At 51.9% G+C, this 12,638-nt stretch overlaps 1 protein-coding gene across 1 annotated transcript; it reads left to right on the top strand.

Annotated features, from left to right (window-relative positions):
- The first annotated feature begins 283 nt into the window (after window positions 1–283).
- RABIF (RAB interacting factor) lies at window positions 284–3,506 on the top strand. Its single transcript, XM_014872644.2, has 2 exons — window positions 284–478; window positions 546–3,506. The coding sequence occupies exons 1-2, from the start codon at window positions 293–295 to the stop codon at window positions 789–791; spliced, it is 432 nt and encodes a 143-aa protein (XP_014728130.2). The 5' UTR covers window positions 284–292; the 3' UTR covers window positions 792–3,506.
- Window positions 3,507–12,638: the final 9,132 nt, after the last annotated feature.

Raw genomic sequence — 12,638 nt, 5'->3', positions numbered from 1 at the left:
CTCAAGATCACTGGGGGACCAGAAAATCCCAGACTGGTTTGGGTGGAAAGGACCTTAAAACTCATCCCTCCTGTCATGGGCAGGGACACCTTCCACCATCATCTCCAAGGCCCGTCCAGCTTGGTCTGGAACACTTCCAGGGTCCAGGGACAAGGTGCCAGCATTCCCAGCCCGTGCCAGGCCAGCATTCCCAGTCCGCATCTCCAGCACACTCCCGGGGCGGGGCGGGGCCATAGCAATGACGTCATCACACGCTCCGCCTGACGTCACGCCGCCGGCCCCGCCCCTCGCCATGGCGGCGCCCTGCGCGGAGATGGAGCCGGCGGCGCCTCCGCCTTCCCCCCCTGCTCCTCCTGCGGCCGCGCCGGGCTCGGCCGGGCTCGTGTGCGCGCAGGGCCGCAACCTACGGGCCGTGCTGTGCCAGCGCTGCGGCTCCCGGGTGCTGCTGCCCGGCACCGCCACCTTCGCCCGCCGTGAGGTACCGGGGGGTTCGGGGGTGGGGCGGGCGGTGCCGGCCGGGCGGTGACGGCCCCGTGTCTCCGCAGCTCCTCCTGCCCGCCATGAGGAAGAAGGCGGCGGCGGCGGCGGCGGCGGGAGGCGGCGGGGACGTGCTGCGGGAGCACTGGCTGGTGCGCGACATGTTCTCCTTCGAGAACGTGGGATTCACCCGCGACGTGGGCAACGTCAAGTTCCTGGTGTGCGCCGACTGCGAGGCGGGGCCCATCGGCTGGCACTGCCTGGACGACAAGGACAGCTTCTACGTGGCGCTGGAGCGCGTGGCCCACGAGTGACGCTGGGCCCGGGCCCGGGCTGGGAGCTGGGCCCGGCCCCCGAGAGCCCCGGGCCGGGATCCGTGCGGACTGAGCGCAGCCGGTCAGCCCAGAGCCGGCCTGAGCGCCGCCTGCCTACCCCGTGGCCACAGCTCGCCCGCTGTGACTGAGCCGCAGCCCGGCTGCTCACCCCGTTTCCCCATTTCCCACATACACAGGCTGAGCAGCGTCAGGAACTGCAGCCCTGGCACAGCCAACTTCTCACCTGCACCCCCATGGGAAGGGTGTTGGTGTTGGGAGGGTTCCTGTACCCTGCAGGGACAGCTCACCTTTTTTTTTTTTTTTTTTTTTTTTTTTTTTTTTTTTTGTCACATAGCCTGATCTACCCCTTTCCTGCTCTACCACTTTCCTGGTGGCTGCTCCAGGGGGCTGAGGTGTCTGTCATGCTGGTGGCCCTGTGACACCATGTAAATGGGGGCACTGGGACAGGGCAGCAGAAGGACAGGACTGCTGCACTGAGTCGTCGTGGCAGCTGAAACTGTCTGACCTGCAGTCAGAGCACTTCCAGGGTTTAAGGCTGAATGTTCTGTTGATTTTCAAAAGGAATGTTTGCTGCCCCAGGCTCTAACATTTATGTTCTCCCAAACCTCATCCCACCTGACACCTGTACTCTGAGAGTTGTGGCACCTGAAGTGAGTGTAAGGCATTCCAGCTAACCTGTGCAGTTCTATTAACTGAGTGCTTGGGAACAAAACACTGATAGAATGTGCAGGCACCATCGGCTGATAGAGCAGCAAACAAAAAACGTGTGCCAGACCATAGAGCTTCCAGGCAGCAAGAGTGAAGAGATTCCAGCCTGAAAATGATCTGAATCATTGGATAGGCAGTGCTGAAGCATGTCAGAACACATGTATGTGTGTTAAACAGTGATGTCAGGAAGGAATTTCCCTTCTGTAAAAGGTGGTGAGAGTAATCTGGGATAGTGTGACCAGTTTTGGTTTCTGCCTTTTAAAAGCTGGGCACAAAGCTAATTAAAAATGGAAGGAGGCTGCAGCAGCTGTTCTCCCTGCATTTATCACTGCTGGTAATCATGGCCCAGTTCATTCTCCATTGCTAACCCCTGTATGAGTGACAGAACAGCTCTCCTGGGATGCTCTGGGGTCCCTGGTGCTGTGCCTCACTGTGGGACATGTCACTGTCCTCTGCTCATAAGCAGCTGGGTACTAACCCAGCTGTGAGGGCGTAGCTGTCACCGTGCTGGGGTGATGGACTTGTTTGTGTCACCAAACTCAAGGAGGGGTGTAGGTGTTCTGCCCCAAGGCTGTAGGAAGAACCTTTGCTTATCCCTCTAATGAAACAGTTTTGCTGACAGAGCTCTGTAAGGCAGGCACAGCCTTGGATGAGACTCCCAGAAGAGGCATCCTGACAGCAGGAGGGGCACAAACAAGTCCCTTCTTCCTGCAGTGCTTGAGCACCTGCACTTCTAAGATTTGGAGACTCTGCCTTAATGTGTGGCCTGTTCTGGGACTGCTCTGTCAGGAGCCTCTGCTGTGGGCACTCAGGATTTATCAGGGGAGGGAGAGAGGCAGAACTGTGGTCTGGGGGCTGAGGATGTCGCTGGAGCAGGAGGCAAATCCTGTGCTGTGTCCTTGCTAAATGTGTAAGATGGATATTTGTCATGGAAACTGCTTCTTCCCTCCTGCCCTTCCTGTCTCTTAGCCCTAAGCCCAAGGACTACACAGTTTCATCAAGGAGATGTGCCTCAAACGACAAGAGAGCTCCACTTGGATTCTGCACAGGCATGGCAAAATGGTGGGATCACATCACTAATTTCACACTTTCATTTGGATTGTTGTGTCTTAGGGTATGTGTTCTGCCCTGTAATACCCCAGTTATAGTCCATGTTACTTCAATATGCTGCGCTGTTCAGCTTCATTTTGAAGGTGCCACTGTGCAGAACTGACTGTGGAAATCAGCTTGGCTAACGCTGAGTAAATGACCTCCAAAAAATGGTGCATGTGGATTCCTGAGTAATGGGTGGCACTGGGATGGAGCTGGGGGTTGGTGGCAGCTTTCCCAGTCAGTAGAACACCCCTGGAGAGATGGGAGAACTCAGGTCAAAAGCCTTCACATCTCAATGGCAGCAACTGAAATCCACCCAGCACAGCACTCGGAGTGCTGTGAGCTCCTGCTCCTCTTCAGTGGGAGAGGGGAGGTGAATCCTCCATGGATCCAGGTGTGCTTTCTGCTGACTCTTACATATTAAATAGGATCACATAGACTTGAAATGCTAAGAAGAAATGAACAGTCTGATGGGAATTCTTGGGAAGAAGCTTTTGTACCATGAGATCTTGGGGGCCACTCAGCCTCAGGTAGGGTCTTGGGTTCCTGCAGCTTGGAGAGGCCTTGAGAAACACCCCTGCAGGGCAGAGACCTGGGGCAGGGGGTGGCTCTCTATTAGCACCTGGGCTCATTCGTGTTCCCAGAGGTGACTGAGAATTTCAGGGGGGTGGGCAGGAAGTGGGGAAAAGGCAGCATCATTGTGTGGAATTTGAGCTCGGGCAGCTCCTCTGAGCTGTTAATGGAGTTTGGGGGAGGAGTGTCCCTGTCAGCAGATGTGGCCTGGGGGAAGAGCAGCTGCTGCTGCATCGGACACATCACCAGGTTTGGGATCTGCTGAAGCTGCACCATTCCTGTGTCAATGAGAGCTAATAAAAATTCACATAGACTCACAAATATTTTCACTGCTTTTTATCCAGCATGTTGAAAAACTGTTTTCCAGTTGCCTGCAGTAACTCCTAGAAAATTAGGATAGACAACCCTCAGGGATGGGAAGCACTTACATAGGACCTGGGAAAGCTCATCTTGCAGCCCATCTTTCTCTATCAACACCAAGACAGTGCAGAAATCCTTATTTCCACGTGTAGGTCACTTTAAATTAATTTGGAAATGGATTCTTCTGTTTAATGTCTGCATAGATTTGACTCCTGAGACCATCCTGTGTTAAGATGTAGCAGTGCCTTGAGAGGGAACAGTAACAAACCTGCATCCCTTGCTCCAGCCAATCCCTCCAGCAAGGTTCAGGGGGGCAAATAACAACAGTTTTATCTAATTGCTTCCCGGTGTGGATTTAAGGCATGCCTGGTTTGTATGAGTCAGGTGTTTATGTGCCATAAATGTGCTTAGGATGGTTAAAAGCAGACTTTGCTCCACTCTGGTTCTGGTATTGGGATGGGTTCACAGCCCAGAGCCATGGTCTGGGCTTGACTGACATTGGCACCTCTTGTAGCTTCAGGTCTCTGCTCCCATTCCCACCTAAACCTCCCACTCGAGCACCTGCTGAACCCTTTGCATGTTCAGTTTGATAACTTAGGCTGAAGTTAGACTTTTCTTGGCTGCTGGGTTGACACACAGGAATTTGGGTGCTGCAGCCTGTGAGATGCTGCAGGGGCAATGGCAGGATTAAGGCTTTCCCTCCTTTTTGGCAGCTGCAGGCTCTGAGATCAGCTGAGCTGTCCTGGGGAGCTGTCACAAGTCATGTCTTGCATAGAGGTCACAATCACTCTCTTCCTTCCCTAAATTAATTACATTGCACTGAATCAGGTAAGTGGTGCATGGAGCAGGGGCTGGGATTTAAGGATCCTTCTTTCCTAAGCTCTGCAAGGCAGCAAAAGGCCTTGGTGCCTGGAGTCTCTCCTTGATTCCTCACCTCTTGCTGAGGGGAATCTTCAGCCGAGCAGTGATGACAATGTGAACTTTGAAGCAGTAGCTTGGAGAACTTTGCTTCCCTGCTGTGTCCTAGGGCTCTCCCATCCCCCTGAGTCCTCACAGAGGAACCCAGCAGGGATGAATGAGATCACTGCAACACCTGCACAGTGTCTGTGGGACCTGCTGCCTGCAGCTTTGGAGGGGAATGGCTCAGCAGAGTTCAGGGAAGAGCTGTGGTTGATGAAAGCAGGGCCAGCTTAGCCTGGGAGGTGGTTGTGGTGCTCCCTGTCCTGCACAGCTCACCTTGCTGCATCCCCTAAACCTCTGTGTGAGCAAGGACTGCCCCATCAGCACAGGCAATTCTGCAGGGAGGCGTTTGGGGGAACAGGGATTTCTGAAATGTGTTACAAATTTCCCTGAGGGTCATTTTACTTATCTGACATTATACTCCCTGGCAGGAACATAAGTAGGAGGAAAGGAAACAATTGAGATTAAATAGCTTCAGGGTCCTTGGACAATTGGTGCAGGGAAAGCATCCCTGCCTCCCACTGAGTCAGGTTAATACAGGCCAAACTCCAAAATCAAAGAAACACTAAACTACCAAGTATATTGCCAAAAACACACCAAGTATTTTGAAGCTGCTTAGGGACACAAAAGGAAACCACAGCAGATGAGTGGAACTGGCCATTAAAATGCAGAGAGAACATGAGGGCTTTTATCAAAGCAAGCTTTGTTCTCTTTTCAACCAACACTTTTATGCATTTCAGCATAAATACTTGAGTGCTGAGTTGTGAGGCAGCCAGATCCCTCCGGTGCAGCTTTGGTATAAGCACAGCTGGGCCCCTCAGTGACGGTGAGGGGAGAAAAGGGGGAGATGGCAGCCCAGCAGTGCAGGTGAGAGTCCGTGACCTGTGGGGCTGGATGGGGGACAGAAGCCAGTTTTCACAGGAGCGTGCTTTGGAGTGAGTGCCCCAGCACTTGAAAATGACCCAGTCCTACACAAAGTGAAAATGGAGTGCTTGGCTCCCTTTGTGCAACCCCTGAGGAAGAGTGAGCAGACTCCAGGGCTGCTGAGATAACACTTCCATCCTCTGAGAGGGGGAAGCAGCTCTGGAAAAAGTGTTTCTTCCATCATTCCTAAAACTGAATGGAGCATGGCACAGTCCATCCCAGCGGTGGCTGCAGTTTGGCTTTTGAAGTGCTGCACATCGCGCTCCGGGAGAGCTGCAGGGCTGGGAGCATCTGGGGGGGAGGATCTGTCCCTTGAGCATCCCAGGACCATTTCCTGGGGTCCTAAGACATGAACGAGTCGGACACAGCTTCTCCCTGCAGAAAGGCACTCCCCCTTCCCTCCTTGGCACGGTTCTCAGCCGTGTGGGCTGAGCTGGACGGGACAGCCCGGGCAGGTTTGGAGCTCAGAAATGCAGCTGGGCCTGGAGCGGGGCATGTGGTGCCACAGGAGGCCAAAGCAGAGAGCCAGAGCCGTGTGTTTCCTGCAGCCCGGCTGTGTGTGTGTGACAGGCTGGAGCTGCCGGCGGGGTCTGTCCTTCACAAACCTTGCAGGGTCATTTGTGTGTCCGTGGGATCCGAGTGTCCCCGGGGCGAGAGGCTGCGCTGGGAGGATTCCCTCGGGACTGGGTTTGTCCCCGCCTCTCCTCGCTGGGGAAGCAGCAGGGAGTGTGTGTGTGCTCAGCTGGGCTTCTGCTCCCCCTTTCATGTTCCTTATCTTGCAGGAGGCTCTGAATGCCCTGGGGAAGGCAGACAGTTGCTGTAATCTCTGTGCGTGCAGGGGCAGAGCTGCTTGCTGCCGGGAGTCCCCTGTGCCATTGTTCCAACCCAGCTGGAAGAGATGCCCTGAGAGCAAGGGAAAATGAGCAGACCGTGTCAGCACAGGTATCCTTCCCTTCCTCAAGCAGCTGGCTCTGCACGCTGCCTGCAGTGCTGTGAACAGAGGCTCTTTCCATGGCAAACATCCAGGCCACAGCTCTTTGCAAAATCGCCGGTTAATTTGGAGTATCTGCCAGTGGAACATGAGGACTTGGCTTCAAGAACTTGTTGCCTCTTGCTTTCCTGTTCCCTTGGAGGACTTGGTTCTCTCTGCCAGGCCATGGCAGGTCCAAGGGGCTGGCACCAAAAGAGGCCAGGAGACAGCAATAGAACCCAAGTACTGAAGAGGAAGGGTGCTCGGGGCAAGGAGCAGCTTCAGGCTCGGGACCCTCTGGCTCACTCCTTGGCACCCCTCCCCACCTTCACAAACAGTTTGTGCTGCTTGTCCAGCTAAATTGATGTGAAATTAGTCATGGCACAGAGGTCAGTGAAAAGAGGCTGTTGCCATGTGCGGCTGCACCACAAGGCTAATGCAGTGCACTGCACCTGCAAAGCACCTTTGCCTTGTCCTTGCATCCTTCTGCAGGTCCCTGGAGCACCTGGAGTTCTCCAGCCAGGTCAGTGCCTACAGTGCTTCAGCTCCTCAGGGCTAATGTGGACATGAATGCTCAGCTCTGTCCTGGTGCCCTGCTCTAATCCATCAGTGTCACCATGAATTCCAAGACAGTCTCAAATCTGAGACAGTGCACTAAGGAGTTTCTATTCCAACCTGCTTTACTGGTCAGCAATCCACGGGATTCTCAGCACAGCCACCCTGTGTACACTTTGGGTAGCAAGAACCAGCTCAGATCTGTGACACTTCCCCAGCTTCTGCTGCCTGACCATCACAGATGGATACAGCCCTGCCAGTGCAGTCTGGACTGTGGATGTGTTGTGGTTTAACCCCGGCTGGCAGCTAAGCACCAACACAGCCCCTCATTTCTCCCCTACACTGTGATGGCAGAAGTGGAAGGTGAAAGTGAGAAAACTGGTGGGTTGGCATGAAGACAGTTAAATATTGAAAAAGGATTTTTTAATGAATGTAAGGGGGAAAAAATAACAAAGAGAGGAAAATATAAACCAAGAAAAACAAATGATACAAGAAAGCAATTGCTCATCACCAACTGCCCTAAGCCTGGCCAGCCCCCACCATCCCCCCACTCTCTGTTTCAGGGCTGAGCAATGGCATCACATGGTCTGGGATATCCCTGTAGTCAGTGAGAGACAGCTGTCTTGGCTGTGTCCCCCCAGCTCCTTGTGCACCCCCAGCCCAACACTGGTGGGCACAACAGCTCCTGACTCAGCAGGAGCAAAATCATCCCTGTGGGATCTGTGCTGTTTTCAGCACAGATCCCTAACAGCACCACAAGGTGCTGTGGAGAGCTGTAACTCTGGCCCAGCCCAAAGCCAAACAGGATGTGAACTGTTTGCCACGCTCACTCACTGCCCCACCTCTGATAGGTTCCATGGTCAAAAGGACAGAGCTGGTACAGATGGGAATGCCCAGACTCTGGGAATAGGAATGAGTTGGTACCAGCAGGGAGGGGAAGCTGCACAGCAAGAGAGATCTGGCTTAATGAATGATTTTGGTTACCCACACAAAAAGAATCCCAAAATGGTTTGAGTTGGAAAGGACCTTAAAGCTCACCTTGTTTCCATCCCTGTCGTGGGCAGGGACATCTTCTACTATTCCTGGTGGCTCCAAGCCCTGTCCAACCTGGCCTTGGACACTTCCAGGGATCCAGGGGCAGCCACAGCTTCTCTGGGCACCCTGTGCCAGGGCCTGCCCACCCTCACAGGGAGGAATTTCTCCCCAGTATCCCACCCATCCCTGCCCTCTGTCAGTGGAAAGCCATTCCCCCTCATCCAGGCACTCCATGCCCTTGTCCAAAGTCCCTCTTCCAGATCTTCTGGAGCCTCTTTAGGCACTGGAAAGAACTCTAAGGTCTCCCTGGAGCATTCTCCAGGTGAACACCTCCCAAAAAAAGCCAATTAGTTGCCCTAAAAGAGAGACCAATTCCTCTAGCAAGGCAAGATAAGATATGCTTTCAGTATCTAAACCAAAAGTTAGTGTGGAGAAGACAAAATTTGTAGACTAGGAACAGTTTACTCCCAGGTAACAAACTGAACCTGGTACAGGTTCAGGTACCAAAGTTTGGCATCATTTGAGACAGGGGCACACACACAGCACCCAATACAGAGAGGCCACAGCCCAATTGGTGAGTTACTCAAGAAGGCTTTGAATTCTAAATTAAAAACAACTGTACTTGCTAGAGAAGCTGTTTCAGCTTTGATAAATGGAGGTTTGGTACCACAGAGCAGCAGGGAAAGGCAGGAAAGCAGCACTGAAAGAGTCTGGGGTGAAGCAATATTTAAAGTGAGCAGGGATGGGAGCAGCCCCTGCAATGTGGGCTTGCAGAGAACAAAAAAATAGGGCAGGTAGTGAAGTCCATGCTTGCAGGAGCAGGATTAAAACAGTTGGATAAACAAATAATCCAAGATTTAAAAGCACAGAATGTATTTAAGGTAATTAAACCAGGCTCTTATTTAAGGATTACCTCCAAGAAGCCAAGCTAATAGCATGGTGAGGTTACAAAGTCAAGTGATCAAGGGAGAGAATGCTGATGTTAAACTTGCTCATGAAATGTTCATCTGTGTGCAGACACTGCTGCAAGTGCTCTGACTGTCACAGAAGGAACCTCACAAAACAAAAACAGAGCCCAGCCCTTTGGGGCTCCACTCTGGCAACTCAGGCACATCCTGCACTTAATTGGACACTCCCTGCGGGGGCAGGATCAGATATAAACAGAGTTTAATCAGATAATTAGAGATACACCTACTGCACATGTTCACGGTTCTGGAGGCCTTCCCTTGTGCAAACCACTCTGACTATGCCTTCTGCACTTGTAACTCCTGTATTTAAGGATACTCAGCCCATCTGGATCAGGACTGTTTAGAACAGGAATTAATTCAGTGCTGTCTAGTTGAGTAGTTTTCAGCTCTAAATGAAAGATATATCTTGGCACCCAGCAAAGTTTCCCAAAACCCTCATGAAGAATCCATGTCCTCCCATCAAGGTTTGGCCTGAGGTCAGTGGATTAAGCATCCTCCCCAAATTCTTGCTCCATTTGTTGCAATGCATCACTTGAGATAAAATGTGCAGATCTGTGTGATGGGATAGAAGGTTGTTGTGGTTTAGAAATTATATTCCCCAATTCAGTATCTCCACCAAGACTCCCCTAAATCAGATGCCTCTCACTGCCCCCCTTCCCCTCCACCTTCCTGCACTGGGGATGGGATTGAGAATTGGAGGCACAAAAGGTGCAAATCATGTGTTGAGATAAGAACAATTTACTGGAAACAGCAATGAGATAAAAAACCAACCAGGAATAGCAACAATATTAGTAACAAGAGGTATAGGGCAGTATTTATTTACTATTTATTATTGTGGAAAACCACAATATCCAACAGCTTTTCCCCATCACACCACCGAAGGGAATGTCATCCTCCTCTAGGAAGAGAGAGTCCCTCACTTGCACCTCCCCACCCTGGTGGTGAAGTGCATGGAATGGAATAACCTGGAGCACCCACACGGCTCCAGGCTCTGCCTCTCATAGCTGCTGTGAAAAAAATTCACCCTGTCTTGGCTGAAACCAGGGCAAATGTGCAGGTCCATGTGAGGAGATGAACACCCTGCTCTGCAGTCAAAGCCCAGCCATGTGCACTGGGCTGTGCTGCTCTGGTGCATCCCAGGTGGCCTGGAGCACCTCCACCATCACAGCCCTCTCCTTCCCAGGACACCTTCCTTTCTTCCTGCCCACACCACCCTGAGGCACACCAGGGCCTGCCTCCTTTTCTGGGCAGGGCTTGTGGATCTTCAGCTTGCCCAGGAAACAGAAATGGGCTGAATACCCCATCCTGCTCCAGGGTGAACCTGTGTTCCTTGGATATGGGGCAGGAAGAGGGTACAGGTAGAGCTGCAGTGGTTTCTGATTTTAACCCAGTCTGGTGAAGAGAGTGTTCTATTCTGGGTGTCTTCCATTATTTCCATGATGCATTTAGATTACATCAATACATTCCAGCAAGAAAGGACAGGGTGCTGGCTGCTCCTGCAGTTTTACACTAGTGACAATGCATCCCAGACCTGAATGGCCAGATGAGCCTGTCTGGATAGAACATGATCACAGTTAGGGCTAAACCAACAAAAATCTCAGTACACAGTACAAAATGTACTGGTTTTCCTCATTCTTGCTAGCTCAGCTTTATGCAACAGTTTTCTTTACCTGTCATACCCTTCCCAGGCTACAAGGAAAAAAAAACCTCCAGAACAACATCCCTGCTTCTTTTCACCTTCCACCTCTCCAAAAGACTAATGGCAGTTCTGATGTCAGGAACCTTGTCCCATCCCAGCCTCTGCAGAGCTGACAGTACATTTTGCAACAGCCAAAGGTCAGGGCTTTGCAGTGGGAGCCCCTGTTAAAGTCCACAGCCCTGGGCTGGGTGTCAGACCTGTCAGCTGGAGGAGAAGGGTTAGACCAGATCTGATAAACTCAAGTGAAGTGCACCCAGTGCCCCAAAGGAAGATCAAACCAAAATCAAAATGCATGGTAGTCTCTGTTAAGACAAAATGGAAGTAACTCCTTGACAACGCTAAAACCCCTCTGTTCCTGTAGCAATACAGGACCCCAGACCCAAAAGGAGATTCTGGTACTTTCCTGGCTGCTGGTGAGGCATTGAGGTACCTGTGGGAAACAGAGCAAACAGACATGGAAAAACCCATCCCCAGAGCATAGGTCTGATAGAAAGTTCAGAAAATACAGGCTGGTAGTTCAGGAATCCTCTATTACAGGGATTGCTGGAAGTGGGGAAGAATATCCCAGGGTAGTGGTGATGTTACACAACGTCAACACTTCCCAAGGTGTTTGCTGTGGGTCACCACAAGTGAGTTCAGTGGTGAAAGGCTGAGCCAGGGTGACTCTTCTTGTGTAATGTGTTCTGCCCTTGGTGATTTCCTCATGTGTACAGTCACCTCAGGATTAAAACACAGAGATCTAAACCCAACCTCTCACCCTCTGCTACAGTGCCAAAGAGAGACATCAGCAAAGCAAAGGGAAACCCAAACCAGCACAGCAGCACCAACACTCAGCCCAAGACTATCTGCTGCCACAGCAGCACATGATGGGTGTCCCTGGGATCTGTCCCCAGGATCAGCACAGACCTGGGCCCTCGTTTGCCACAGCCCCGTGTTGTGCACAGGGCAGGGGATCAGTCCCTGTTTCCAACCTCTCCCTCAGGAGAGCTCTGAGCTGCCAAAACAATCCCATCCCCCTGCACTGGGAAGGGAGGGAAGGGACTGTGTTTGTCAATGTTCAACTGTGTCACACCATCCCTCCCTCTGACACTCAGCCCTGGCCCTGACCCCATCTGTGGGAGTTTATGGTACTGTTTCATCTGAGCTGACCAAGAGGAAGCTGGGTGCCCATTTTGGGAAACAAGGATGAGGAAAGAATGGAAGTGAAGGATGGAGTACCTGTCTGTACCTGTGTCTGCAGCTAAGGAAATTTTTTGATGGCAAATGAGCTATGAACAGGTGGCCATAAAGGTTGCAGCTGGCACAGCCCTGTCCTGCTGCCATGGGACAGAGGATCCATCCCCACTCACCTGGGTTATGCTGTTCTCCTTATGAGAAAGTGAAATCCATGTTAAGGAACTGGCTGCTGGAGTGTGCTCCTTACATCCCTTCACCAGCTCCCAGCTGATGTTCAGGACCAGCTCCAGGTCCTGCCATCTAAAATTTAAAATAATTAATAAAATCAAATATATTAGAGACAGAAAGGGTCTTTCAGAGCCAGAGAATAAAACCTGTCACTGAGGAGCAGGACCCCGACAATGCTGAGGGACCCCTTGATCCAGCCTGTGATGGGCTCGTGTAAGGCTGTGGTCATGGGATACAGCTGAAACCAGAGCAGGAAAACTCTCAAACTCACTGCCAGTCCCCTCTTCCCTGTCTGCCATGCTCCTGTGCAGGAATTGTCCAGACAGGCATCTGGGCTGGGCTCTTTGGCCTCCACAAAGGAGGCATTTGCAAGGGAGTGTTTCTGACTGTGTCAGAGGGGCCCTACACTTCTGGAAGGAGGCAGATCTAAAAGCAGGGTGAGTACACAGGCCTCAGGATGGATATGTGAAACAGAATGGATTTGCACTTGGAGAGGAACCTGAGCTCTGAAACAATGGAGCTGTGGTGAAGTGTTGTCCCCTGAGTGGTGCAATTGGATGGTTTCACTCTCACCATAC

The sequence above is a fragment of the Sturnus vulgaris genome, chromosome 29 (assembly GCF_052056855.1).
Source record: "Sturnus vulgaris isolate bStuVul1 chromosome 29, bStuVul1.hap1, whole genome shotgun sequence".
NCBI lineage: Eukaryota > Metazoa > Chordata > Aves > Passeriformes > Sturnidae > Sturnus > Sturnus vulgaris.
Note: the sequence above shows the minus strand (reverse complement) of the source record. Positions and strands in the feature narration are given on the sequence as shown.

What these genes read in the sequence shown, in the direction of transcription:
- RABIF (XM_014872644.2), top strand. Translation starts at nt 293, where the DNA reads ATGGCGGCGCCCTGCGCGGAGATGGAGCCGGCGGCGCCTCCGCCTTCC. An exon ending in CCACCTTCGCCCGCCGTGAG is followed by an intron (nt 479 to 545) that starts GTACCGGGGGGT and finishes GTGTCTCCGCAG; the next exon opens with CTCCTCCTGCCCGCCATGAG.